The sequence below is a fragment of the Scophthalmus maximus genome, chromosome 9 (genome assembly GCF_022379125.1).
Source record: "Scophthalmus maximus strain ysfricsl-2021 chromosome 9, ASM2237912v1, whole genome shotgun sequence".
In the NCBI taxonomy this organism is placed as follows: domain Eukaryota; kingdom Metazoa; phylum Chordata; class Actinopteri; order Pleuronectiformes; family Scophthalmidae; genus Scophthalmus; species Scophthalmus maximus.
In genome coordinates, this window is record NC_061523.1 from 21,658,453 (window position 1) to 21,683,443 (window position 24,991).

Genomic DNA, 24,991 nt, shown 5'->3' on the forward strand with positions numbered 1-24,991 from the left:
GCCCTTTTCGCATGTTCCTGCTCGAAAATGACAAAATAGAAATAGTGTACATCTCTGCAACTTCAGGGTTTACATGAATCAGAAATATGGGTCAAAGTAAATGAACATAAATTTAAAAAAAAAATAATTTTCACCTAAAGAAAGAAAGCATATATAAAGTTAATATTCTCTAAGTAATAATGCAGATGAAGCAAAAAACTTCCCTACACAATCCATGGCACAACACCCAAACATTATCTCTGCTAAATCTCCTGCTGATAATTTGAAGAAAAGCAAAGTCACATGCTTTAGAAGGGACATAAAACTCATTTGATTTCACTTATATGTCGCTTTAAGTATTTATTCCATCAGAATACAACTGTTTAAGCAAAGACGGGTGTTCATCTCTCTATGACAAACACTCTTTGTAGTGCTGCGTCATGACATCAGAGCTGCCAGTGATGGTAGGGTGTCATCTCAAAGTGATAAGTTGTCTTTGTGCTAGCTAACAGCAGCGGATTTATGGATCAAAGCACAACAAATCGTGACGAAACATGGAAGGTAAGACGTAGTTTATGTTTGTCGCTCTTGGTTGAGTTGGTTGTAGTGACAAGAAATGCGTTTGTAATGTGTGGAGTCAGAGCTTTCTTATGATGAGTAGCTGTTATTGTAAGCATTATCAAATTTTGTTGAATTTCCAAACACATTGGAAGATCTGTGTGATTTTGTTCAAGTTCACCACCAGCACCCTGAGGTCCTCCGACTCAGAAGCAAACTGGCTTGAGTGTCTATGGTGTGTTGTGGTTTTCACTCTAATGTCGTGCGAAGAATAACAGAACAGAAGAGGAACAAGCATGAAAACGTGAGAAAGAGAAAGAAAGCCGATGCTTATTCTCATGCAAATGGAAGCTAATGGTTTTAGCAGAATACCGAATAAGAGTCAGCGACGGCAGGAAATGGGAGGAGGAGCATGTATGTTATCAATCCTCCATTACAATATTTAATCTTAAACCAGAATGTATTCTACTTATATATCCTTCTCCTATTAACTTCTAGAACGATCACAGATAGAAAACATATTACAAATATTTTCTGTACTCCTAAAAGATAGAATTCTTCAATTGAAAATCAGACTCATCTACCACATCATTCAAGAAACTGAGCCAAGGCCATCAATCTGCCTCTGCAAAAGAAAAGATAGACAGAAATTCGCCTCATGTAAGTGACAGTAAACACAGTATTGACAGCACTGCTGCATCATGCAGGCCGGTCCAGACAAATGACAGTCAGCTGAGGGATGATTGTGTCACTTTCCAGAGTGTGGTGACAGCACGCATTGTGAGCTGGGGGGGAGCAGCGCGCGTGTGTGTGTTTGTGTGTGTGTGTGTGTGTGTGCACGTGTGTGTGTGTGTGTGGACGTGTGTGTCTGAATGGGATGGGATGGGGACCGAGGCGCGCAGGAATGTTGGGGTGAGTTGGCTGAGATTCATGCGCATGAGACTGTGTGTTGGAGACAATGACAGCCATCCCACTCCGTTCTAAAAGCCCCCATTCATGATGGACCTGAGTCATCTGGTTCTCTGCAGCGCCAGTGGGGGAAAAAAAAGAGAAAACATCGACTCCTGTTGAGTCGAACAATCTGATTCTCCAGCTGAAATAACAGACGGTATCTCGTCTTGTTTCATCGATTCGGTATATTTTTTTTTTATGAATTAACTGGGGAAGCATCCTCTACCTGATTTAAGATACCGTCTCTTTTCATTCTCAACATTTTGTTGAAACAAACACGACGAATTGCAGTCACTTTGAGAGTGAATGAATCTGAAGGACAACTGAAGAAGACAAGTTGATTCCAATAAGCGTGGATCAAGCATAAAGAGGCAATTCATGCAAAGAACGAGTAGGAAGCTGTCAAATTCATTGTAAGGACGAATTGAAGCTAAACGCTAACACTAGCATGGAAAAAAGCTTGATACAGCAATGCTAATCTTTAGCAGCGTGATGTTCATCGTTTTAGTTTAGCATGTTAGCATGCTACCACTGGCTAATTCAAAGTAAATTCAAAGAACAGCGAAGATTGACAGGGTATATTTAGTTTAACACATGTTCGGTCGTAGGCGATAGCAAGCCCGCCCCCTGGAGGTCGTAGATTTGAATGATCAGTCAGAGACCCCTCGGTTAAATGGGGGTAAAATCGTTCTATGATGTCAAGTTGTCGCTAGCGTAGTTAGCACGCATTAGCTGAGAGGGATAACTCGGCTTGTTAACTATATTACGTGACAGTTGCCATCATCCTAGAAGGTTCCGTCAAAACTGCAAGCTCAGTAAAATGTTCCTAATAAAAAAGCCAAATTTTAAAGGACCAAAAACAAAGTATTGGACAATTTGGAATTAAGGCCTGATAAAAGTTGGGATAGCCAATCGTTGGGTTATTTCTAACTGGACCGCACTAGTGAACTGCCTGTCCAACAGTGAGATTCTCCAACATCCCCATTGCCATGGCGCTAACAAAAATGGCCCAAACAAAATCTACTGGTGCTCCTCATATCATGAACAATAGAAACAGAGCAAGCAAAAAGACAGCAAGATAAAAGGAACAGGGGCATTTTTTTTCTCCCCATGAACCAATCAGGCACTGTTGCTATACGGCTGTCAGTCAGCCTGCCACCCGGCGCAGGTTGCACTCGCTCCCCCGGCAGTCAGAAGGAGTCCAGCTCCCCAGTGCCCCGGCTCGGAAAAAACTAGGAAACCAGCTCAGCCCACATGACCCAATTAGAAACGTCCCCTGGACAGTGGAGACGCATCCGTCTCTGTCACATCCATCAAACTGTGCCACATGCCTGTCAAGACCAGCTCCAGACATTGCGGGGAGAAGTGACTAACACCAAATTAATGTTTTTTAATTCCAGTTTCACACCAACAAAAACAAAGCTGCCCAGTACAGCCGTAGTCCACAGCTAAATATTCTCCAGCGTATGTGGGACAGGAGCAGCCCACTATTACCTCACAGATATTTGTTACAGCGGTGCACGTTTGCACAGCGCTTTCCCAGCTGGTGTAAGACCTTGTATTGTAACTGGTATATCAAAAGCCCCACAAAACAATCAATACATCTGAATTAAAATGGGAGGCATGCGACGTGACCCACATTGCCTGTGAAAAGGGGCGATCAATAGAGCGGTGGCAGATGACATGACAGAGGATGAACGCCCTGCAATTATGGGCTAAAGATTAGAGAACAGGGCTTGTGATTGAACTGTTTGAGTCCCTCAATGGGTCGTGAAAGATCCGCTTTTGGAGGAAGGGTATTTTTTGACTTTGAACAGTTGTGGTGGTGCCAGTCACTGAACAAAGCACATTTCAGGTATGGCCGCTTTCTCTCCTCCACAAGGCCAGTGCTGAATATCTTACTGTGAATAATCTTGATTGATTCAAAGAAGAATATAGGACAAAAAGCTTCACGGGAGTTTGGTCTGTCTGTTTCAATGCCATCTTTGATTTGTGGCTGCCGCTTAATGAAAGAGGGAGGCAGCTCGAGTAAAACTTGAAGAGCTTAAAAACTGGAAGAAGAAAGGAAAAAAACGCGGGGCTTTTCAGACATCCTGGGGCTTTGATGAGGACGTAGCACAATTAAATTCGTTGAAGACGGCAGAATAAATGCTACATCAAGAGAAAAAAATAGTTGTTAATGGCAGCGTCTTAATTGAAGCAGCTGAAGTTAGAAGAGAGACCAAGAGAAGGAAAAGTTTTGTCAGCCCATTCTGTTTTGTTTTTTTTAATTTTCCCCTCAAATGTGCCACTGTTTGATTCAAGCTTCTTACATCTTTTATCAGGGGGCTGAGAATCTGACATCATGCGTTGCCAAAAACAACTGCAAATAGTGTTGAGGACCCAAAAACGCCAACATGAAGTAAAAAGTAAGTGAGTATATGTATAATATATACACTTGCTACAAGACAGATATAAACAGTGTTACAGATACACACGCAAAGTACAAATGCACTCGAACTAATTGCGTGTCATGTCAAATTTGCTCCAACTTGACTTTTGGAAGAAGCGACAGCTCTGCCAAGTCCTCGCAGTTATATGTTGTCACCGACTGTCAGTTGTATTTCTCTTCAGAGTGAGTTGCACTAGTGTGTGGCAAGTAAGCACAATTGTTAACAGCTTCCATGCACACAGAGAGGCTGTGGAGCCCTGGCACACGGCCGACTGTACCTCCTTATAACACTCAGGTCCGTATGACCTGCTTGTGTGTGTGTGTGTGTGTGTGTTCTGTGAAAGACATTTTTCTCTTTCAGTGCATGAACACACAGGCCTGACAGTTGAACAAGACGAATACGTTCACCTTGTCAGAGACTTGCAACATGAGGCAATCTCTCACACACACACACACACACACACACACACACACACACACACACACACACACACACACACACACACACACACACACACACACACACACACACACACACACACACACACACACACACACACACACACACACACACACACACACACACACACACACCAGAGGGACACATTCAGGCTGAGCAGCAGATTGATCACAGGCAAAGGAGTAAGAAAGGTCGGAGAAGCACTGTAACATTTATGTTTCAACAAAAGCAACTAAGGCATCCTCTCTTTCAAGTTCATGATTTATGATTGAGACCAAAAAAACTAAACGCACGGCTACAGTGCAGTTTCAACAAGACAAGCCATGTCGACTATGAAAGGGTAGAACGAGTAAAAATAATTTTGTTTGTTATAACATGTCATCTAACTCACCCCTTCCTGTGTCCAATTTTATGTGGAGAAGTTTGGTTACAAATGGACTGTATTCATACAGCGCTTCTTCTAGTCTTATCGACTACTCACGCATTTAAGGGTTAAGTGCCATGGCCAAAGGACAGTACGACATGCCGACTGGGGGAAGCCGGGATCGAATCACCGACCTTCCGGTTTGTGGACGACCTCCCTATCTCCTGAGCCACAGCCGTTCCCCCGAAATTGTAAAATAAAGTAGCAGCATATTTTACTAGATAAAAGTTTTGCCATTTGTCCCCCCCCCCCCCTCCCATCACTGATTGTGTATGCTTCCTGTCATCTCCTTCAAATATCCACTTTTCATTATTGTAGGTGAACGGCAGCCAACAAATCCACCGCTCTATTCAGAAAAAGGCTCCTTGAAATGAAGGGCATTGTACAAATCACCTACAGGCAGCAGAACACCAGATTCACTAATGATAAGTGATTTTTGTACAGCTTTCTTACAGCAACTGCTCAAGAGTATGCTCAAGTTCTGGTGTGCAGTATAGTTGTACTGATGGTGTGCAGTATAGATGTACTGATGGAGGCTCTTTTTCATTCTTTACAGCAGACCAAATTCGAAATATTTTTTAAATAAGTACGTTATTAGGGTCACATCATCAGGAATGATCTATGTGATGGTGACCCAAGTTCACTCCACTCTACACATCCCACTTCTGGTGCAGCAAATAGAATAAAGCAAAAATGCAGTCGTCAAGGCCGATACACAAACTCCTCCTTTCTTTTTTGAAACACTGGAACAAATGAACGTCAGTGTTTCAATCACGGTTGCCCATTGTTAACGGAGAGGATTTGATTTGTGTTATTGCTCGGATTTATTTATTTTCATTTATTCTCCTTTTAGGATATGATTTGATATTGACCTGCACTATGTGTCTGCAAGAAAGTTTAAAAGAAAAACCAATGGATTTCCTAGAAACTACGGAACGTGGAATAACTGAGTGGATTCAAGTTACCTGCATGAAAACAAACGTACAGACATAAACACATACTGCAGAGGGAGGGGGGCTAATCTGCACCCTGCTTCGGTAATCCACCTCTTGATCAGCCTCTCACCCCAAACGTGCCTGCGTGTTCATAAAGACCCATCTGGACCCAGATTTGCTCACTACTGCAGCATTTGCATTAGTATATGAATTTTTGTTTGTATCCCATGACATACGCTTTTTTTCATATATACCAGCAGTCCAAGCCTATTGAAATATACAGAAAAAAACTTACATAAACGAATTTGAGCAGTGACATTGTTTAAAAAAAAGAAAAGATAGTTTTTAAAGATAGTTCTATTAGGAGTACTGAGTCATCAAGCTGCCTCTCTGAAACATTTAATCCGCTGTTCTTGCCTTTTTTTTTTCTATATGCCACCGTGTCGACACTCCAGCTCTTTTCCCGGCTTCACCAGGAGAGGACAGATTAAGAAGATCATAACCACTGGATTAGCATCTTACTTTCAGGGATTTCTCATTTGTGCGAGTGGCCCAAGCTGTATAGTGCGGATTTATGTACTGTAGTGGAAATGAAGGAGGTTAAATCATAGCGTTCTGCCGTAGCTGAGCTGAGTAGAATGTATATAAATATGATGTGAGCTGCTAAATCAATAGCCCCGCGGTTGCTTCAATGTGGGCAGTATTCTTGACTGTCAAAGTGCTGAAGCTTTCTTAACCAGACAGTTGCAATTCATAAAACAAACAGGTTGGTTGAGTTTTTTCAAGATCATGATTGGCACATTTTTTTGGCTGTTGAAAAAGGGAAACAGAAGAAATCGGTGTCAGACAAGAGATCTGTAGTTCCCAAAACAAAAATTATAAGAGCATTTTTTCCCATGTCAAATTGACACCGACAGATCACTTATCAAGAATCTTAAATAGACTACTCATGTACAAGTGTTTTGGATGCGTCTTACATACTGTACATTATGACTGCGGGCTGTTTGTCAAAACCTCCACCGTCTCCCTTTTGTACATTAATAACGCGGGTAAAATAGTACATATTTCTATTGATTTAGCAGTTCTTATTTGTTTTTTAACAGCTGCAACCTCTATTTCGGGAATATAACTTTTCTTTACTCTGATAATACAAACAGGCGTGAATCTAATTGATTATCTCTCTACTTAACTACAACGCACAAAGACACGGGCAGCTAAAATGAATCATGTCCATGTTTCACCTCGGTTCTTATCCAGGAATAAAACACTGAACTGTGGACTCTAAGCTCATCGTTTAAGCTCCGAGGTCAGGATGGGGGGTGGGGTGGGGGGGGGGGGTGTTGTGGTAGACCATGGACTTCCAGCTCATCGGAGCATTAAGGTGAGTGATGAAGGGGACATCCTCAATCCAGCCTGAACCCTCCCCTCTAACAGACGGGTTCCCCCCTCTAAAATTACATTCTTCCATAGCTTGTGGTCGTAGCAGCGCAAGAAGACGTGGGGAAGCTCGACACTTCACAAATCAGTCCACATCTGTAGGAAAAAAGAACGACAATGCCCCCGAACTGGGAATGACATCATGGAAGGACTCGGGGAACGACTACAGATCCTTCTGTGTGCATGGCACCGATTTTCCAAAACAGCCCAGGGCCAAAAACACAGAGGTGTGTGGTGCGTCGTTTTTTCAAAGGATGCTGCTGCCACGATATCCAACAGAAGAAAAGAGTCTATACTAGAGCACGTTCAGAACGTTAACATCTAGGTTTGATGCTCATCCTTGAGTGTAACTCGCAAAAACGTTTCCACAGGACAAACACACGGAGATGAATGTGCATTAGCTTCAGTGGGACTGACCTTGTGAGCTTTTGGTTAAGGTAGGGACACACCAACACAACGTCAAACGACTCAACTGGCCACGTCAGGCAAACACAATCCTACCTGGAGCACACCGCCAAGACTAAATCCAACGCCCAACCGGCTTGTATGTTCCTACGACTACATGAGCGGAAGTAGTTTGTATACGTCATTCAGAAAGGGAAACCTAGAAATTGTTTCTCTTTAACTGGTGTCTACTGGTGCTCTGTCTCCAAAGTAACACATATGCATCTACATCCATTGCCATCTAGACCGACGGTGTTAAGACTGGAGAGATGATAAACTGTTCTTAAGGGGAGTGTGGATGATCTCTCCCTGGCAACAAGTATCTTTATTTTTGTACCGTTTACTTGGCATGGTTCACCGTTTCCTGGCTGTTCAACGCAAAGTTTCCGTGGCGAACACCTAGGGAGCTGTCATCAAGTCTAGTCCCATCTGGCACTTTTCACCTGGCGTACGGTATCTCATTCCAGGCGAATGAAGTTGGCTGCAATCAATCAATATTTGTTTGGCAGAGAAGTCTGCTGTCTAATGGATGTATTCCATTTGCCGTTTGCACAAGACTTACAACATGATTTATCAAGTAAAAAATGTTGGGTTTTCTTTTTTGACTCATTTGTGATAACAAGGTCCAAGACAAGGATGGATATTTTTTTGTGTCGACTTCTTCATACTAAGGCTGTTTCCAATGACTAATATCCCTTTGAATTAAACAGAAATTAAAATTTAGTCATTCAGTCAACTTGTCTAAAAGAAAGAAATTGGTCAAAACTGAGCATGATTTAATCGGGATGACAGCAAAATAAGAATGAAGTCGCTTCCATGGTTCATCGAAATTCTTAAGATGATGGACAATCGTCAACGTAGGTATCTCTATTCTTTTGCTTTTCCGCCATATTTTATATGAAATTCAAATCTACTGTAAAACCAATCACGTTGCGATCTCCTGTGTTGTGACCCTTGTGTCCCAGTAATGTTAAAAGTGTCCCAAGATAAAATAAAAAGTATACCTTGAAAAAGCAGAATTGGGATGAAATCTCCAGTCAAAATAATATCTGCACCAAATAGACAATCTAATAACACGGATCAAGTCTGGTGATTTGACAGCTTCGCACGATGATATCACTGGAATGCTATCAGCCATTGGCATGCAGATGATATCATATTTTCCTTTCAGGGCATGTCACAAAGAAAGTTTGTATTATTCACGGCAACCTAAACGTGCCATGACATGGACAGAAGGAGGTGGCGGTGGGATTCAGGAATAGACGGGGGGAAAAAAAGGAACAGAGATACTCAGACAATACAGAACTAGTAGAGAGGACAAACCGAACAAGTTGAGACAGATAGGATAGGATATTATTCAGATGATGCGTTGTACACCTGGAAATCAAATGTAATGGAAATCAGACTGCTACTGTAAGAGGGATATGTATCAATTATTCGATCATCAATCAATTAGTCTACTGACAGGTAAATAACTGCTGTTGCGATTTCAATAATGAAATTGTAAATTGGTTGTTTATCAAGGAAAAAATTGTAATGATGAGATTTCTCCAGTTCCAGCTTCTCTTTGTCATATATATGAGTACCTTTACTATATTTATATATTTTGAATTTCTGTCAGAAAAAACAGAACATTTGAAGATGTCACTGGATCAGAGAAGTGACATTTCATAGACCAAACAATTAAAATAAATAATCAGCAGATTAGTTTATCATAAAAATATTCACAAGTTGCAAACTAAACCGCGATAGTAACGACTAGAAACAAGAAAACGTATTATCTTATCTTTTGACAAGGTGGGGCACTATTCTTGGCCAATTTTCCAATAATTTCAAAAATGTTATCAATTTGTTCTAATACATACCGCGTACTTATTAATCAGTTGGACACAAAATGTCTGTAATCGTAACAAGGCGAGCGATGCAGTTACGCCACCCTCCCAGTTATGCTTTGACATCAATTTGCCAGCAGCACAGTAGTCTTCAACCACCAGTGAGTAGAAAGCTAAGTCATCAAACCACCAAAAGGTGTTACACGACAGAAGACCCCGTCAGATGATATCATCAGGTTTCCATTCGTGCAGACAAGACAACCCTGTGGCTACATGACGCAAATCAATCAAGCTCGGCCGGCGGAGGGTTTTCCACCCTCATCAAAGGGTCAGTAAGACTCAGAGGAGCGTAAACACCGTCATTAGATGACAAGAGGGTGAGAGGAAGTGGCCGTCGGGGAAGTAATGAGTGCAGGTGAGAACGCATCGTATCAAAGTGTTTGGGTTTTACAGACGGGGGCCTTTGAGTGCCGTTTGTCTGGGCCCGGTTCCCATAGAGACAGCATTTTAAAAACACTGCTTTGCAATTCAAAGTGGTCAATAAGGGTCCGCTTCATTTTGTATAAAAGGAAATTGACAAAACCGAGGTGGAGCTTGATGTGCTTGACTGATTAAGACGTGCATCTTGGCGCTACCGCATGGAAACCTTTGTGACTGTGACAGCTCTGCTCATCTTTTCTCCTCAATGTTTGCCGAGCTGGCGATTCTGGAGAAAACATGACGCAAGCTGAAGATTCAGCAAATGTTTTTCCTTCTCAATAACGCTAAATTCAACTTTGTTTTCTCTTCGCAAAAAGCCATTTATGTGCAAACAAGCTCATGGAGGAAAGAAGATAAGTGTGACCTGAGGGAAAAGAGTATTTCTGCTTTGTAGGAAGTAATGAACAGTGAAAATCTCCCATCCTTGCTCCATGTCACAACATGTGTAAAGGATTACTTTTACATATAACGCATGTATGTCACACCTCGTAATTCACGTTACGTTCACCATTACAGTGTTGCTTCGGCAGCAAACATGACAAAATCCAACGGTGAACTATAAATCAGTCCCGAACACCAGATGCAACGACAGAAGGAACGACCGGAACATGTTGACAGAGAGGCATAAATTTGGTTTTCAACAGCAGCTCCCGGGGTCTCTGTGCACAGCCGAGTTCAAATATTCTCACCTTCCAAATCAAACTGAAATGAAAGAGTAGCTGCTTCAAGTTAATAATTTTTAAAAAAGGTCACCCTAAACACCCTCAAAAATAGCATCAGGATGTTATCAAACATGCCTCAGCATTTTTGCTCCGTATCAGAAGTAATCTCCAACACACCAGAAAACGCATAATCACATGGAAGGAAAGACAATTGTCTTCTGTGCAGTTAGTTACTTAGCTGCAGAAAATACTTTGAACAAGAAAACAGCGGGGGTCAAAAGTAAGACGGTAGATTCCTTTTCTTCGACCAACTACGAGGTGGAACTGTTAGCATTAGCGACGTGGTTGCATTCACCGCTGGTCGTCGAGTCACGACTGAGAAGAACCAATCAGGAAGCAAATGCGGGGGATTGTTTCCAAACGTGTCCGTTTCTGCCTGTGCAGGCTAAAAAGTACATACTGGGCCAACAGCGTTTTACAAAGTTCTTCGTTTCCTCCATAAACCATTACACTTAAAGTTACAGTGTGTAATTTTTGTACTTTTCTGGTGGCACCTGGCCGCAAACCAACTGAGAACCCGACAGGGGACACTTTATGGTGGCGCACCACTGATTCCATTTCCGGTTTCCAGCAGCGCTGAAAATTCAACGCAAATGCGACGTATTCTGGACCGTTTTGTGCAACAACAGTATTCAACACGACGCAGCAAACATGCCGACTCACACGGGTCCACCTCATGTTACTTTATTTAACTCATTCAAAGTTGACGAACAAACATTGTTGCAGGTGATTGTAAATATATGAACACATAGTTATGGACAATATATTCAATTTCTGTGAATAAGTTCTTCTAAATATTACACACTGTAGCTTTAATATTAAGCAGTGTGAGCATTTATTAACTGCAAAAACCGCAAATATAAAGTGAAACAAACATTGGAAAAAAGTTTTAGTTTCCAATAAAAGTGATAAACTGACGAGGTGCACAACAAAGATCACTGTTCTGATAAGTCGATGACAGCGGATGGCAAACAGGGGGCCTGTTGTATTAACCTCTAGCCTCAAGGCCGCACATCTGATATGACACAGCAGTTGAATATGAGCAGTCAAAGTTTGGCCGTTGGGTTTCTAACTGAGGCTTTGTGTTGGTCTGTTCATCGTGGAACCAGCAGCCGGTCTCTGGTTGCCTGAGGTGACTGAAGGACCATCGCCAGGTGGGTGTATGGGGAAATGAAATCAGTCCCAAAGGGAAAAGGGTGATGGAGGAACAACAACACAGGAGCGGTATCAGTTCACTCCCTTTTTTCAGCTCACCGCCCTGAGCTGCCTCTGTGATTCTGGGTCAGTAGTGGCTTTTTATAAAGATGTGATACAGGCCCCCGAGGATCGGCCCGTTATAGCTTCTGACACTGACACTGAGGATTTGTCTTTTGTCATAGTAATCTAAGATGAACATTTGCATTGGTTTAAACACGCACGTTAATAATTACTTATGAAAACATTTCAGATTGCTATAGTGAGATATCAAGAGTAAAGCCCAACTGATATGGATTTGTTAATTTTCCTACATCAATATATCAGGCTATATATATATATTTAAAAAATTCTATATAAAATAAAATTGGCAATGATTCCTTGAATTTCATTAGGAAACTCATATGACAAAGATATGTAATTGCTTCATACTTTAAAGTTTAACCTTGAGCTTTATTATGAATAACTATAAACAAAAAAGGAAACACATTCAAATATTTAGAACTACTACATACAACTATAAAAACTAAACTATTTATAAAACTATAATGAAAACATATGCACATCTTTTCTGCATTATTTATTTCTGTGAAATAAAAGTTTTCACTTTGACACATCCGCAAATAATAACGGCTGATTCCGAGAAAGGCTCAGTGGAAAAGAAACACAAACACAAATCTGCATTTCAAAAAAAGGAGAAACCCATTAATGTGGGTACACAAAAATGGTAGAGTGGACGGGGGGGGGGGGGGTTAGTGGGGGCACAATCCTCTCCTCCAGCACGGAGGCCCCATAATCCCTGCCCACTCCCCTGCTACACTTTATACAAAGGCTGCATGCCACTCTGGGCTTCAAATCACAGTTTTTTCCACCCCACACTGTCCCAACACGCAGCGGACAATGTGCCGGGGTCGTCGGCGTTCAGCGGGCTGACGGGAGGAGGACGCCTCACTGCAGGATGACAAAGTCAACTGCAATGGTGGGCAGGGCAGGGCAGGCACAAGTGCCGTGATTGAAACCCCCCCCCCCGAACAAAACCTTGTTTGTGTGATTATTGTGCACCGGGCTCGCTGGGGGGAAAAAATCCATTCCACATGATGCATTCATTGTTTTCAGCCAAAGGCCCCACAGCTACTGTACAATCACTCAGACCACAATCAACTGACAGGCTGCAGCAACATTCAAAAGCAGCATCTCTTGCAAATATTTGCAGCATCATGTGGCATTTACAATACTTACAAAAGGTAAAGTCATGTCAGGTTCAAATATAATATCTGTCTGTTAAACTCATTGTCGACTTTCTCTGACAAGTTATTGGAGGAATTTTATATTATAGGGGGAACAAATTAACCATATCTAAGACAAATGCACCATCAAGCAACTTTGTCAGCCACCACAGGAACTTTGTGGGTGAATATGATTGGAATTTTTCTGTCAAATATTGCTGCTGTGTTTTTGTAGTCACCTTGCAACAGGTGACGAAGCAATAAAAAAAAAATGAAAAAAATCAAGGTGCCGTTTTTAAAGGAGAAGGCGCTGCAGGTAACCAAGGCCACACAGACACAAACACACCTGCGACCAAAAGGACCCGGATTCGGACTCACCTCGATCCACGTCTGCGCCTCTCGAAACGCGGAGTCTGCGGCCGAGTCGGGGTGATGCTGCTGATGAGACTGTCCGATGTCTGCGACCGGACTTGCCATTGGGCGAGGATGATGCAGGCTTCGGCACTCGGTCTTCAACTATTATAAAGGAGCCTGTGGAGGTGACGTGCAAGCAGCTCGTTATTCCACCGACAGTGTGTGGCCGTCAGTCGGCCGGTTTCTTCTCTGTCGTGCTGGAGGCGAGGGGAGAACGGACCAGTTGCTGCTCGCTCTCCGGTCGCGCTCCTGTCGGGAGTCTGTGGGCAGAGAGACGAGCGAGCGTCAAGTCACACGCGCTCACTTGACGCGGCTTCCGGTGGGAGCGCTTAAAAAAATAAAAGCCTTAGTGGCTCGGATCAATGCTGCATTATTATAGGCAGAATTCGGAAGTTAGCGCTAGTGCCCGCGACCAACAATTATTTTCACTATTGATTAAGCTGTTGATTGTTTTTTCGATTCATCGATTAGTTCTTTGAACCATGAATTGTCATAAAGCGATGAAAAATGTCGATAGAACATACTGCTTTTTTTTTTTAATCTTTCTATTCTGCTATTTCTGTTAATACCTATCCCTTGTGCCAAATTTCCCTATTGTGGGACGAATAAAGGTACATCTTATCTTATCCTATCTAGTGTTCCCAAACCACAAGATGAGGTTCTGTTTTACAGTCCACATATCAAAGATATTTAGTACAGTCATAAGAGGAGCAAAGAAACCAGGAAATATTCACATTGAAGAAGCTGAAATCTGTGAATTTTGACTTGGTTCTTTTCTAATAAAAAACAACTTTAACTGATTAATTGAATATCAAAATAGTTGGCAATTAATTTAGTAATCGATTACAAATCGATGAACTGTTGCAGCACTAGTAAGTAAACCTTGTCTATACTATGGTCTGGGTAAGAAAAGAAAAAAAAAAGCAGTGGAATCACACACACTCACATTTTAACTACCAAAGCTTACATATCTCAATAAAACACTGTTAGTAGTAAGTAAAGATAAATAAATAACCAGGTACTAATAATCACTGACAGTCCTCAAGAAGCACAAACAAAAGCATAAAAAGAGAAACTTTGGAAACAAGACCCAAAATGGCGACCTCACCTCATTAAATCCATGGACAGGGAAATATGGCTGGTTAATGTACAAACTGAATTAATTTCCCAACAGTTATTAAATGTTATTTTCCCTTTAAGCTCAAACAAGTGGACTCTACACTCGTCTTACATTAGCAGTGGGCTACAAACATTTAACTTCCGTGTCGTGCTTCCTGAAGCTAACCGGCATTTTTAAATGACGCTAGCGAATGAGCGACGTTATCCCGGAGTCACGTGACTTAGCATCTCGCTTTTCAAACGCCAAACATTTCTCAACACGGAACCCACCGTGGAGTTGAATTCACAGCCAACCAGACTCCTCTGTTCGGGTGAAAGGAAGAAGACGCCATGGTTTGCGTTGTTAAAAATTAAAAAATAAAGTCCAAAGGTCCACAGTTGCTCATCTGCTTCTCAAACGACAGAAATGGCAACCGGAAGTAGGTGTAAGCCTTTATTTTGTCGGGTAGAAACAAAAAAGAATGTTACCGGAAATGACTTTTTTTAGGGTTAAATTGCGAATTTCAGAAGGAAAAAGCAAATAGATATTTTTCATATTCATAATCCATTCATACTGAAGCTAAAAGGGGAATTAAAGACATGCTTCTGTAATTTACTTGTGTTAAGGTAGTCTATTTTACTATGAACTAAGCTAACAGGTAACAGGGGATGTTAGTTTTTGGTAGCACCTTCCTAAATGAAATGCTCTATTAATTATAGATTAAATAATTTGATATTAAAAAATAGAGTTACTGTCAGCATCAATTCAAACTTATTATTATTTATTCTAAACATGCATGAGAACTAATGTCGTTGTCAAGTTGTTATGCTAGCTCAACATTGATTTCCTTCCATTCCTCCATTATATTTGGTTAAAGGCTCTTATTTTGGTGGCGACCCCCGCTTTGATTCCGCTTGTAGTCTATCGGTTCTTCGGGAACTTGACGCAGCCGGACTGACGGGAGGACCTGCACACCGCAGTATGATCATGATCCGATATCACACTCACCTCCACTGTATGTGGGGCAACATGAACTAAATATATATTCATGTTTTCTTAACAACTATACGATCATATATCCATCAGTTTTGGTTCTGGTGCAAATGGTTGATTTGAGTCTAAAATCAAAAGAATTAAACTTTATTTACTGTAAATAAAAAGTTTCATCTTGGTCACCGGCCATCGCGTCTATACATTAAGATTAAAAAAGATCAATAAAGAAATATTAGGCTATTCTGGACTAAGGTGGGGAAAGTTTTTTTAAGCTTTGCCATCCTCTTTTCTTGCCCTGAACAACATTTTTGCATCACATTCCTGCTCAGATTCCTCTGACTGAGATGTATCCTGTATAATAAAAGGTTAGACAAGACTTTCCCTGCAGACCTGCAGACACAGGGTTGGCTGTGATCCGTACATCTTTGCTGACCTCTTGTGGAGAAAGGCAGCAGCACTGCAGGGAAGTTCAGGAGGAGGAGGAGGAGGGGGGGGGAGCTTTCTAAAACAGGTGACTGTCTGTGAGTATCCAGACGGATTGCAGTTGCCACTCCTCTCTCCTCTGAATCAGAGGCGTCTACTTCCTGGATTCTGAAAAATGGATTAACGTTGTTTTCATACATGTTGATCCCCCCCCCCCCCGATCTGCTGCTTAGAGAAACTCATGTTTTTCAAAAGCCCAGCGGCTGTTTTCATGTGTCTCATGTGCTTGACTTACAGGAGTGACAGACTGTCCCACCTGTGTTTGACAGGACGCACTCTGAACCTGGAGGGGCAACAGGCAGCTTGGGCAAGTACCTACCTCTATGTTATTATTCCTGTCAATTCTAAGAGTTAAACATTTAACTTTATGTATTTGTTTAAAATGTTTTAATAAGCTATTACAATACCAAGAGTCTACATGCATTGTGTTTGTGATCAAATTGGACATTAAGCGATCTTTGTCATCATCTTATTTCAAGAAACATTTGGTTATAAGTTTAAACCTGAATGTTGAGTTTTTCTAAAAAACAAAACAAAAAAAACAATAAACTTGATATTCATTGTTAATAGATAAACCTCTGCAGAAACTTGTTATATTCCTGCTATTAAGTTTTTTATTACTTTTTTAAAAATAAGCTTGTTCCATTCTGTCATGTTTGGTATGAAGCCAAATGTATGAGTATATGCTTGTTTATGGTCTTGAGTGCCAGTAAAATTATGCATATCACAGAACCAAAATGATTAACTGAAATCTAATTACAGTTGTATTACATTCAGCTAATAAAATTTTGTTTTTATATATGCGAAGGGAAATGTTTCTATTTTAGTTTAAATTTGATTAAAATACTGTTGTGGCTTATTTACTATGCGTAGAGTCGATTCTCAAAGGGGCTTCACGTCCATTTAGGGCAAAATACTAATATTGAAAAGATATTTTGTAATTGTTTGATTGGCTAATCCCTCAAAGCATTGAGCCTGCTGGTTCTTAATAGCAGATTCATTCTGGGGAAGTCCTTGATGTGGCGTTTTAGAGACAACTGCAGACTCAGCCCTCCTCTATGCATCGTCCTGCTTTAACCCCACGCTGCCTGCGGGGGGCGCCAGAGGCCAAGTGTTTTTCCTCAGATTTTACAAGGCACTAGTAATATTGTCAAATCACAACCTGTTCAATGGAAATCTGAAATTAATAGGACATTGTCCCAATATAAGGTAGGAGGACCTATACCATTTAACCTGTTAGTCGGAAAGAATTGCAATATACCTCATCATTTATAACAAATGGATTTCATTTCCCCAAAAAATGAAAAATTTCAAAAACCAATGTCTGGATCCAACAAGAAACACAATTAATACACTTCAACTTTTGATTGTCAAGACGATATTTGTTGATATAATAATTATTTTCTGAAATCTAACAACCTCAGTTCCTCCCTCCACAGGTTTTTGAGATCCCTCCCAGCCATTCAAAAAATGTGGCTGTTTGCCGTCTCCGTGCCGCTGCTTCCCGCTCTCCTCATGGTGTCGCGCCGCTGCCGCGTCAAAGTTTCCTCGCTGTGTCGTCGCGCTCTGAACTGGGCGCTGGGGCTGGTGCAAGGGAGAGCGTGCGTGAGGAGCACCCACGCCTTTGTGTTCTCCAACTGCACCCACGGCAAAGTAGACAGTGTCCTGCAGACCTTTGACCTCTACGCGGAGACACGCCCCTCTTTATCCATCGGTCCAGAGACGGGTACGCTAGCACTGAAATAACTTTATTTACCAAATGAACAAAGTTACGTGGAACTCTATTCTTGGTGTCAGAGCAAAAGCTTAAGATGTTTATTGATATTGGCTGAAATCTGTGACCTGTCTGAGTGTTATTAAGTATTTAAAGTATTTGAAGTAACCGTAAAAGCTACTATTTAGGCACAAATCCAGTGGAAGCAACAGTTTGTTGGACAACAGGAATCAAAACCTTGCATCACAGAAATGTTCAGTGCCATATCAACTTTAAATAGTGACTAGGAAACTTTGAAGAATTACCAAAAGCAAATGCGACGCAAATATGAATTTCAAAATTATTTGGGGTAACACAACCCTTCGAATTCAATGTTGCTGATTTTTATCTCTTATTTTATTAGTCCTTTATCTGACCCATCTTGAGTCCTGGCAGAAGATATATGGAATCAAGATGGGCAGCAATAATTTAAAAAAAGGTTTGATATACATAAACAGGAACAAATGAAACATAGGAAGATATAACATAAACAGCATACCAACACAGCAAACAGACCAAAGCACAGAAAAGACAGTAAATCAATTATGGAAAGTTATACATTTCTTTGTCATTTGCTGGATTTGCTTTTTTGGGATTTGCAGTTAATGAAGTGTCCTGAGGGTGGCGCTCTTTCCCTCAGCTTTTTTTTTTTCTTTAGCCACTCCATCTGAACTCAGCCTGCTCTTTGTGACTTTCCATTTCTTCTTCTGGTTTACTATAAGGTAAATCCGAAATGAACAACACATTTTCCAAGGCAGTGCTTTAAAACATCTTTGGAAATAATTTGAATGCACTGGCTATAGGTTGAATGTGTAGTTCATTTAATGTATGTTCAAACATCATTTACAGATGTTTCGTGGAAATGTCACCAGTCATTAAAGTAGGTCTCTAATTTTTGGAAATGTGCTTTAACATTAGGGACTAAAAAGTGATTTGCATCTTACTTAAATTCCATGCAGGATATTAATAATATTAACAACATTGACAATTCTTTAGTTAGTTGTATCACTATGTTCTGCCCTCAGGCAGTTTGGTAGAAAATCACTAGATGAGGAAACGGTGGCTTTCATTTATTAACCTTTATTCTTCAGTGTAGTCTGTTGCTCCCTCAGCTTCATAAACATGTACCTCTTAAAGGAAATGACCAGGTTTTCTGATTCTTAATGTTACTCATTAATTCTGGATCAATTTGTCACAAACATGAAATATATATGGAAAGTTTAACTATATTAGTTTGTTGTACTATTACAATATAATGTGACCTAAGAAGTGAGTCAGTGAAAATAGTTTCTGGTCTATTCTAGCTTCCATTTATGATCCAAAATAACAACTCGTCTCAAATGTCACATTCGCACAAGCAGATGTCTTCTGTTTCTTCCTCGCTATAACCTTATTTTATGTTAAACCTCAGACATGCTATGACTCTGTATCTAAGATGTATGTATTCAAACACGTCTTATCTCCTATAAGAAACACTATGGACAAAATTGCGTCTTTCTTACTTTCGTTTACCTTCTACATATTTGATATTTACACATTTCCACTTTGTGCAAATCGCCTGTGGCCTATTGGGCTTCATTTCGTTTATTTCCTATTATTTTTCCCTCTCCTCAGGTGAGGCGTTGGATGACGTGGTGAGGCGTGTGCGTCCCTCCCGGGCGCTGGAGCTGGGGACCCACTGTGGCTACAGCTCGGTCCGCCTGCTGCGTCTGCTGCCCCCTGCTGGCAGACTGATCACCGTGGAGCTGGACCCGCTTGCGGCCGAGCTGGGGGAGGAAATCATACTGGTGGCTGGATTCAAACACTCTCAGGTGGCATAGTAATACACAAACAGAGGATGACTCTGAACAGGAAGTCAAAATCTAACTGAGAGACTCCGTCCTGCTCAGTTCCAGGTGTTGACGTCTCCCTCCGCCGAGGCCATCCCAGCGCTGCGTTCGCGTCCCGGGCCCGATCAGAGGGGCGGCGGGGGCTTCGAGCTGGTGCTGATGGACCACGACCCGCGGCAGTACCTCCCCGACCTGCTGGCTCTGGAGAGGGACGAGCTGCTGTGCCGCTCCGGCTGCTCCGTCCTCCTGGTGAACAGGCGGAGACGAGCCGAGGATCTCGGAGAAGTCCTGGATCACATCAGGGCGAGAGCGGGCCGCTGCTGCAGCATCAGGACAGAGCTCCCGTTCATGGTGGAGATCTTCTACCAAAAGGAAAATACGGAGACAGAAGGTGAATGTGGGGGGCACCTAATACATACTGAATGATTCGATATTGGTAAGAGAATTAGAAGATAAAAACACGTACTCAATAAAGGATTTTCAGATTATTTTTTTAAAAAACTACGTGAGTAAATGGCAAAAAACAACATAAAATGAAATATTATTCAAATCTTTTTCTTTCACAAAGTTTGAGTCAAAGTTATTAATACTAATTCAATTAATTATACCACTAAAATTATACTCAAGTTACACAGCCATGCCGTGAATTGTATAGTTTTGGGATTGTCTGAGTTCACATATAGCAGAAAATAAAAGCATGGCATGAGAGACTGAATAAATAAGCTGCGACCAAATGACAGAAACAAACCTAACAAATAAAACCCAGTTATTCAAAAGGTACAAAAATTCTCTCAGCAACAAAGAATGAATCCGTAGATGTAGAGCCCAGAGTGACCACTGGATGGCGCACTCACCTTTTTTTAAAAGGACAGACTTTGGCCTTGAACTGGAGTTCGACTCCTACATAAAAAGGTCTTTAAAGGACAACGCCACCTGTTTTTGACGAGCTTACATGTCGCTCAGTAAAAATTTGTCTTTATCCAGGAACAGAAAAGTTGGATTTGTGGTGTAAAATCCTATTTGCTGATTTATCCATTAGGAGGTTGATGATCCACAACCCGTCTTGTTCTACTCCCTCTCGTGCACTTCTTTACTTTCAGACCCCAGAGTCAGAGTTTAAAATTAAATAAATAAAGCACTATTGGGGGGAAATCGCTCCCAGTCGATTCCCTTTCCCTCCATTTTTTTTTTTTTACCGGCATCAGCAATCTTGCTCTAAGTGGCCATGATGTCGGAGACGCGGCGTTCCAGCGAGCATCCTAAATGAGGAGAATCGCTGTTGTCTTCAGGGGCGGAACTCAGGTGGAGAGGTTTTTTTTCCTGGAATTAGCTCTCGTAATGGCACTGCCGAGGCTTCTCCGGAGCGGCGGGGGGAGGCCATTACATGGTTTAGAGACAATTTAGTGCGGGATTTAAATAAATAATATTTGTGCAATAACAGGGATTTAATTAAATTGCAATATTTCCAGGAGCCTCGGGGGCGCGCGTCCGGGCTCGCAGGTCGCAGCGTGGGGGGAACGTCGGAAGTGGGGATGAAATTATTCAGACTTGGGAGAGCTCGCTGCGGTTAAAGGGGGGGGGGGGGGGGGGGGGGGGGGGGGGGGGGGGGGGGATTAGACATGGAGGTTAGGTAATACGCAGAAAATGGATGAAAGCTTTGCGAAATTTCTTCCAGTTTTTAAACATTCGCCGCGATTGTCCCCGATGAGCAGCACAGGTAACGGCGCCGGCATGAATACTTTATAATCTCATGTACACGGGTAACTATTTGCACATGTTGGGGGGGGGGGGGGGGGGGGGGGTTGCTTCTGTTGAATCAGACTTTGAGGGGGAGGAAAAATTTTCCTGATTTCCAGGAAACTCTTGATGCCACTGGGCCCGTTCATTATGCATTAGCTGAACTCTGACCTCCGTCAACTCCCTCGCACTGCAAAGGAACATGGATCTCAACATGCAGCAGATATAGGAATGCAAACTGCACTGTCTGCTCACCAACTAGGCAGTAGTCCTGCGAAGAGCTGCAGGAGCAACGAGCAATGAACTGGTCTTTTGCATAATCAGCTCCCAAATACGACTACTTGAGACGTTTTTACATCAAGACCATTTGGAGGGGGGGGGGGGCGAAAAACCCGGTGACGACGCCCCCAGAGCCAGCGACTGTCTGCATGAAAGTCCAAAGAATTGAATTATATTATTGCTAATTAGCAATCGGGAGCATTTCACCACGTTGGGAACGTTCAGGGTGGTTGTGCACTTATTTTGAGAGGAGTCTTTGGATTCTGTTTGTTTGTTTTGTAGTTTCTGCAACTAGCCGATATATGTGTATGAAAGTTTTTGAATTATGACCCGATGTTTCCTTTTTAATACAGAACAAACAGAGCGTCTGTTGGGGATGTTGTCACGTTTGACCCCCAGCCCACTGACACTCATGTAGTCACATGTTGGTCGTCTATAATGAAACAAAACTACACTTGTGTTTCAGTTAACCCATCATGCAGTCTTGATGCTGATTAACTTATGGTACAGTGTATGTATTCTTTTGAACGCTCCCAAGCTCACCGTTAATTCATTTCTTTTGAGAGAAATGAATTAACAGTTGTTTTCCCCTCGGTTTGTTTTTTTGAATCTCTTGTTCTCTCTTTCCTCCTCCGGGACCCCGGCGCGTTACTCTCTTGAGGGAAGACATGACGAAGTCAGCAGATCAGCTGACAGATTCTCGTGCTGAGTCGCGATGGGCGGACTAAACCGCTTTGCGAGATGAGAGGGCCCCTCAGAGAACCTCCACTGTTATTTGAAATGCACAGATCAGTCTCTCAACCAATGTCTCCAGCCAATTTTTATTTCATGTTATGACACTAATTACGCAGAAAACCCTAATTACAAACCCCCAAAAACTTTAATTCCAGGCCCCCCCCCCCACCCCCACCGTTGGGCCCTGGGTAGTCTGTCCCCTTTCTACACCCGTGTGGGGACGTCGACAAATGTAGATGTTTGGCTGCAATGCGTTATGAAATTAATTTTTTTAATACTGGTAGAGGTCCCCGAATGCTCGGTGTGTGTGTGCGCGCACGTGGTTACACAAAAGCAGAGAAAGCTTTAATGACTGCTCATTAGCTTCTTCTCGGCTCCGATGGTCTCCCATCAGCATTCCCACAATGCAAAGTGTGTCGGGCCCAGAGAGGTGGTCAACTTCTCGGCCGTCAGAGGTGATTTAACGTTTCCCCTTCCGCCGGCCCGTCAGAGCCGCCGCTAGTGTACACAACAACGATGTACGAGCAAATGTAAACACACCGCGCCCCCCCCCCCCCCCCCCCCCCTTTCCTTCAAAGTCAAAATTTGACGGGATCAGTTCCTGGGTTCCTCCCTCCGTCAGGCTGTGACCTGCCGAGGCCGGAGAGCGGATGTAAACACAGCTTTCAATTATAAATCAAACCCCCTACAGAAGACCCGCGCTCCGCTGCCCCGCGGGGGCTCTCGGCAACAAAGGCCCCTCATACCCCAAAATACCGCCCCCCCCCCCACACACACACACACACACACACTATGCACTGCTCTGGGAACCTCTGGCCCACAGCCATTCGCCCAGGACAAATCCACAACGGAGACAGAAGCCTCTTCAGCGGCAGAAGTCGGAGATATGCAGAGAATGTCATGTTCATCTTTTGTGCTGTGTTGATCTCTGACCCTACACTGCTCTTAAAGTGAAGCGCCCGGCAGTGTGCGGCGTTTTCTTTTTCTGGATGTTGATGATTTACATAATTTCATCACGTTAGGATGACTAAAAATAATCAACCCGTGGATATTCTGTCCCTTATACATCGAATTACGATTCCATGCAGACCAGAGAAGATGAAACAGAACCACTGCGGATTCAATGCCCCCTGACTGTACTGTCCTTTCTCTTGGGGTTTGATTAAAGTGGAAGCAAGTCCTCGAAAAGAAGGGGGGAAAAAGAGACAAAATGACCCACTTGAGTGTTTCTTCACCTGACAACATTGTCCGAACCTTTCAAAACTGTTATGATATTTTCTTCTTCTTCTGATCTGCCACTTCTATTTCCCACAAGGCCTAAGTGTGTGTGTGTGTGTGTGTGTGTGTGTGTGTGTGTGTGACAGGTCAAGCTGCTTCACATGGCCACTAGATGTCCTTGTGAGGTAAATCAAGAGCCATTTCCTTTCATGAAAAAAAAATTAATAAGAAAAAGTAATCACCCTCCTGAAAAACACATGTAACAACACATGTGATCTCTGCCCCTCGCATCCATATCATAACACATCAGCGGGACGCCATCACGTGTGTGTGTGTGTGTGTGTGTGTGTGTGTGTGTGTGTGTGTGTGTGTGTGTGTGCCCTCTCCAAACTGTGCCTGTTACACAGCAAGAAAGATTAAATCAGTTTTGTGATGCAACGACGCTTCGGTTCAAGATCGAAGGTTCTTTATTGTGATTGTTCTGCTGCAGAGAACAACGCAACAAAGAACATTATGCAAATATACACATATAGAAAAACACAAATAGAAAAGTATAGAAATGTAAAAGGTATAAGGGATTATTCATTTGGTTTTGCTTTGGACGACAAACTGTCTTGGTAAGCGTTTGTGTTAAAGTCAGGGGACACTTGTCGACGATTATGGTTTAGAAAATTGAAAAAAGAAACACAGTCTCCAGTGTTTTGTTGACCCATTCGTCCGCTCATGACCTCGTCCATCTGCACATTCTGTGGCTCTCCGACAACATCGCACCGTTTCCTCGTTTGCTCCAGACGGACGAGAGTCATCGCTGCTCCAGTGCCGCTTTGGACCGATGCTGTCCTAATTTCTGTTTCCCGGGAGGACCACCATCTCCTGTAGACATTTGTTCAAACAATAAAGCGCCGTCCATTCTTTTCTGATGGCAGAGACGAAGGCAATGCAAGCTGCTTTGCGGTGTTAGGGTCGGGGGTCGAGTGGCTGTGTAGTGTCTGTATGACTGACATAGATTATAGTCTGTGTCTCATTAATACTGTGTCACTTTGCACTATCTTTGGAAACTATACTGGACCTCAACCAAACTATCGATCATATCCATATATATATATATATATGGATATTTTACGTGTCTAAATTTGTCTATATTTCATTTCCAATGTGGCATTTCTCACGGCAGCGTAAACACACATTACAGAAGAGTCATTTCAAATTCACAACATGTTCCTTCTCGGGCGGTGAGAGAACAAAGCCCCCGACCGGGTTCATCAAGTGGAGTGGGCAGAGTGAAAGTGGAAAAAGGAGACTACTGATGGCCTCTCAAGAGGCCGAGGGACTTCTATATTTGGTGCACTGTGATAGCCTCCCGCCCTCACACACACAC

General features: G+C 42.4%; 2 protein-coding genes across 15 annotated transcripts in view; one reads left to right on the plus strand and one right to left on the minus strand.

Annotated features, from left to right (window-relative positions):
- The window catches only part of LOC118319995 (LIM and calponin homology domains-containing protein 1-like), an 86,267-nt gene extending 71,245 nt beyond the window's left edge, over positions 1 to 15,022 (minus strand). The window contains exons 1-2 of one of the 10 annotated variants that reach the window (XM_047334295.1): positions 14,877 to 15,022; positions 13,452 to 13,747 (exon numbers count right to left, since the gene is read on the minus strand). In XM_047334295.1, coding sequence (XP_047190251.1) covers positions 13,452 to 13,550 — 99 coding nt within the window. In that variant the 5' untranslated portion in view covers positions 13,551 to 13,747; positions 14,877 to 15,022. Of the gene's footprint in view, positions 1 to 13,451; positions 14,078 to 14,595; positions 14,744 to 14,876 lie in introns of those variants that run through there. The other 9 variants (XM_047334296.1, XM_047334298.1, XM_047334297.1 and 6 more) reach the window with 9 other exon arrangements.
- LOC118319305 (transmembrane O-methyltransferase homolog) lies at positions 441 to 23,599 on the plus strand. 5 transcript variants are annotated; one of them, XM_047334308.1, is made up of 8 exons: positions 702 to 951; positions 1,091 to 1,197; positions 3,813 to 3,900; positions 16,300 to 16,369; positions 17,502 to 17,788; positions 19,430 to 19,626; positions 19,705 to 20,035; positions 22,327 to 23,599. In XM_047334308.1, the coding sequence occupies exons 5-8, from the start codon at positions 17,533 to 17,535 to the stop codon at positions 22,386 to 22,388; spliced, it is 846 nt and encodes a 281-aa protein (XP_047190264.1). In that variant the 5' UTR covers positions 702 to 951; positions 1,091 to 1,197; positions 3,813 to 3,900; positions 16,300 to 16,369; positions 17,502 to 17,532; the 3' UTR covers positions 22,389 to 23,599. The 5 variants fall into 5 exon arrangements, with proteins under 5 accessions (XP_047190265.1, XP_035505484.2, XP_047190266.1 ...); XM_047334307.1 differs by having other exon boundaries at positions 3,813 to 3,896; XM_047334309.1 differs by lacking the exons at positions 702 to 951; positions 1,091 to 1,197 and adding an exon at positions 441 to 540.
- Positions 23,600 to 24,991: the final 1,392 nt, after the last annotated feature.

Bases quoted from the DNA above. Each gene is read 5' to 3' on its own strand.
- LOC118319305 (XM_047334309.1), top strand. From the start codon at position 17,533: ATGTGGCTGTTTGCCGTCTCCGTGCCGCTGCTTCCCGCTCTCCTCATG. The intron at 17,789-19,429 runs GTACGCTAGCAC...CCCTCTCCTCAG, and splicing joins ATCCATCGGTCCAGAGACGG to GTGAGGCGTTGGATGACGTG. The intron at 19,627-19,704 runs GTGGCATAGTAA...CGTCCTGCTCAG, and splicing joins CTGGATTCAAACACTCTCAG to TTCCAGGTGTTGACGTCTCC.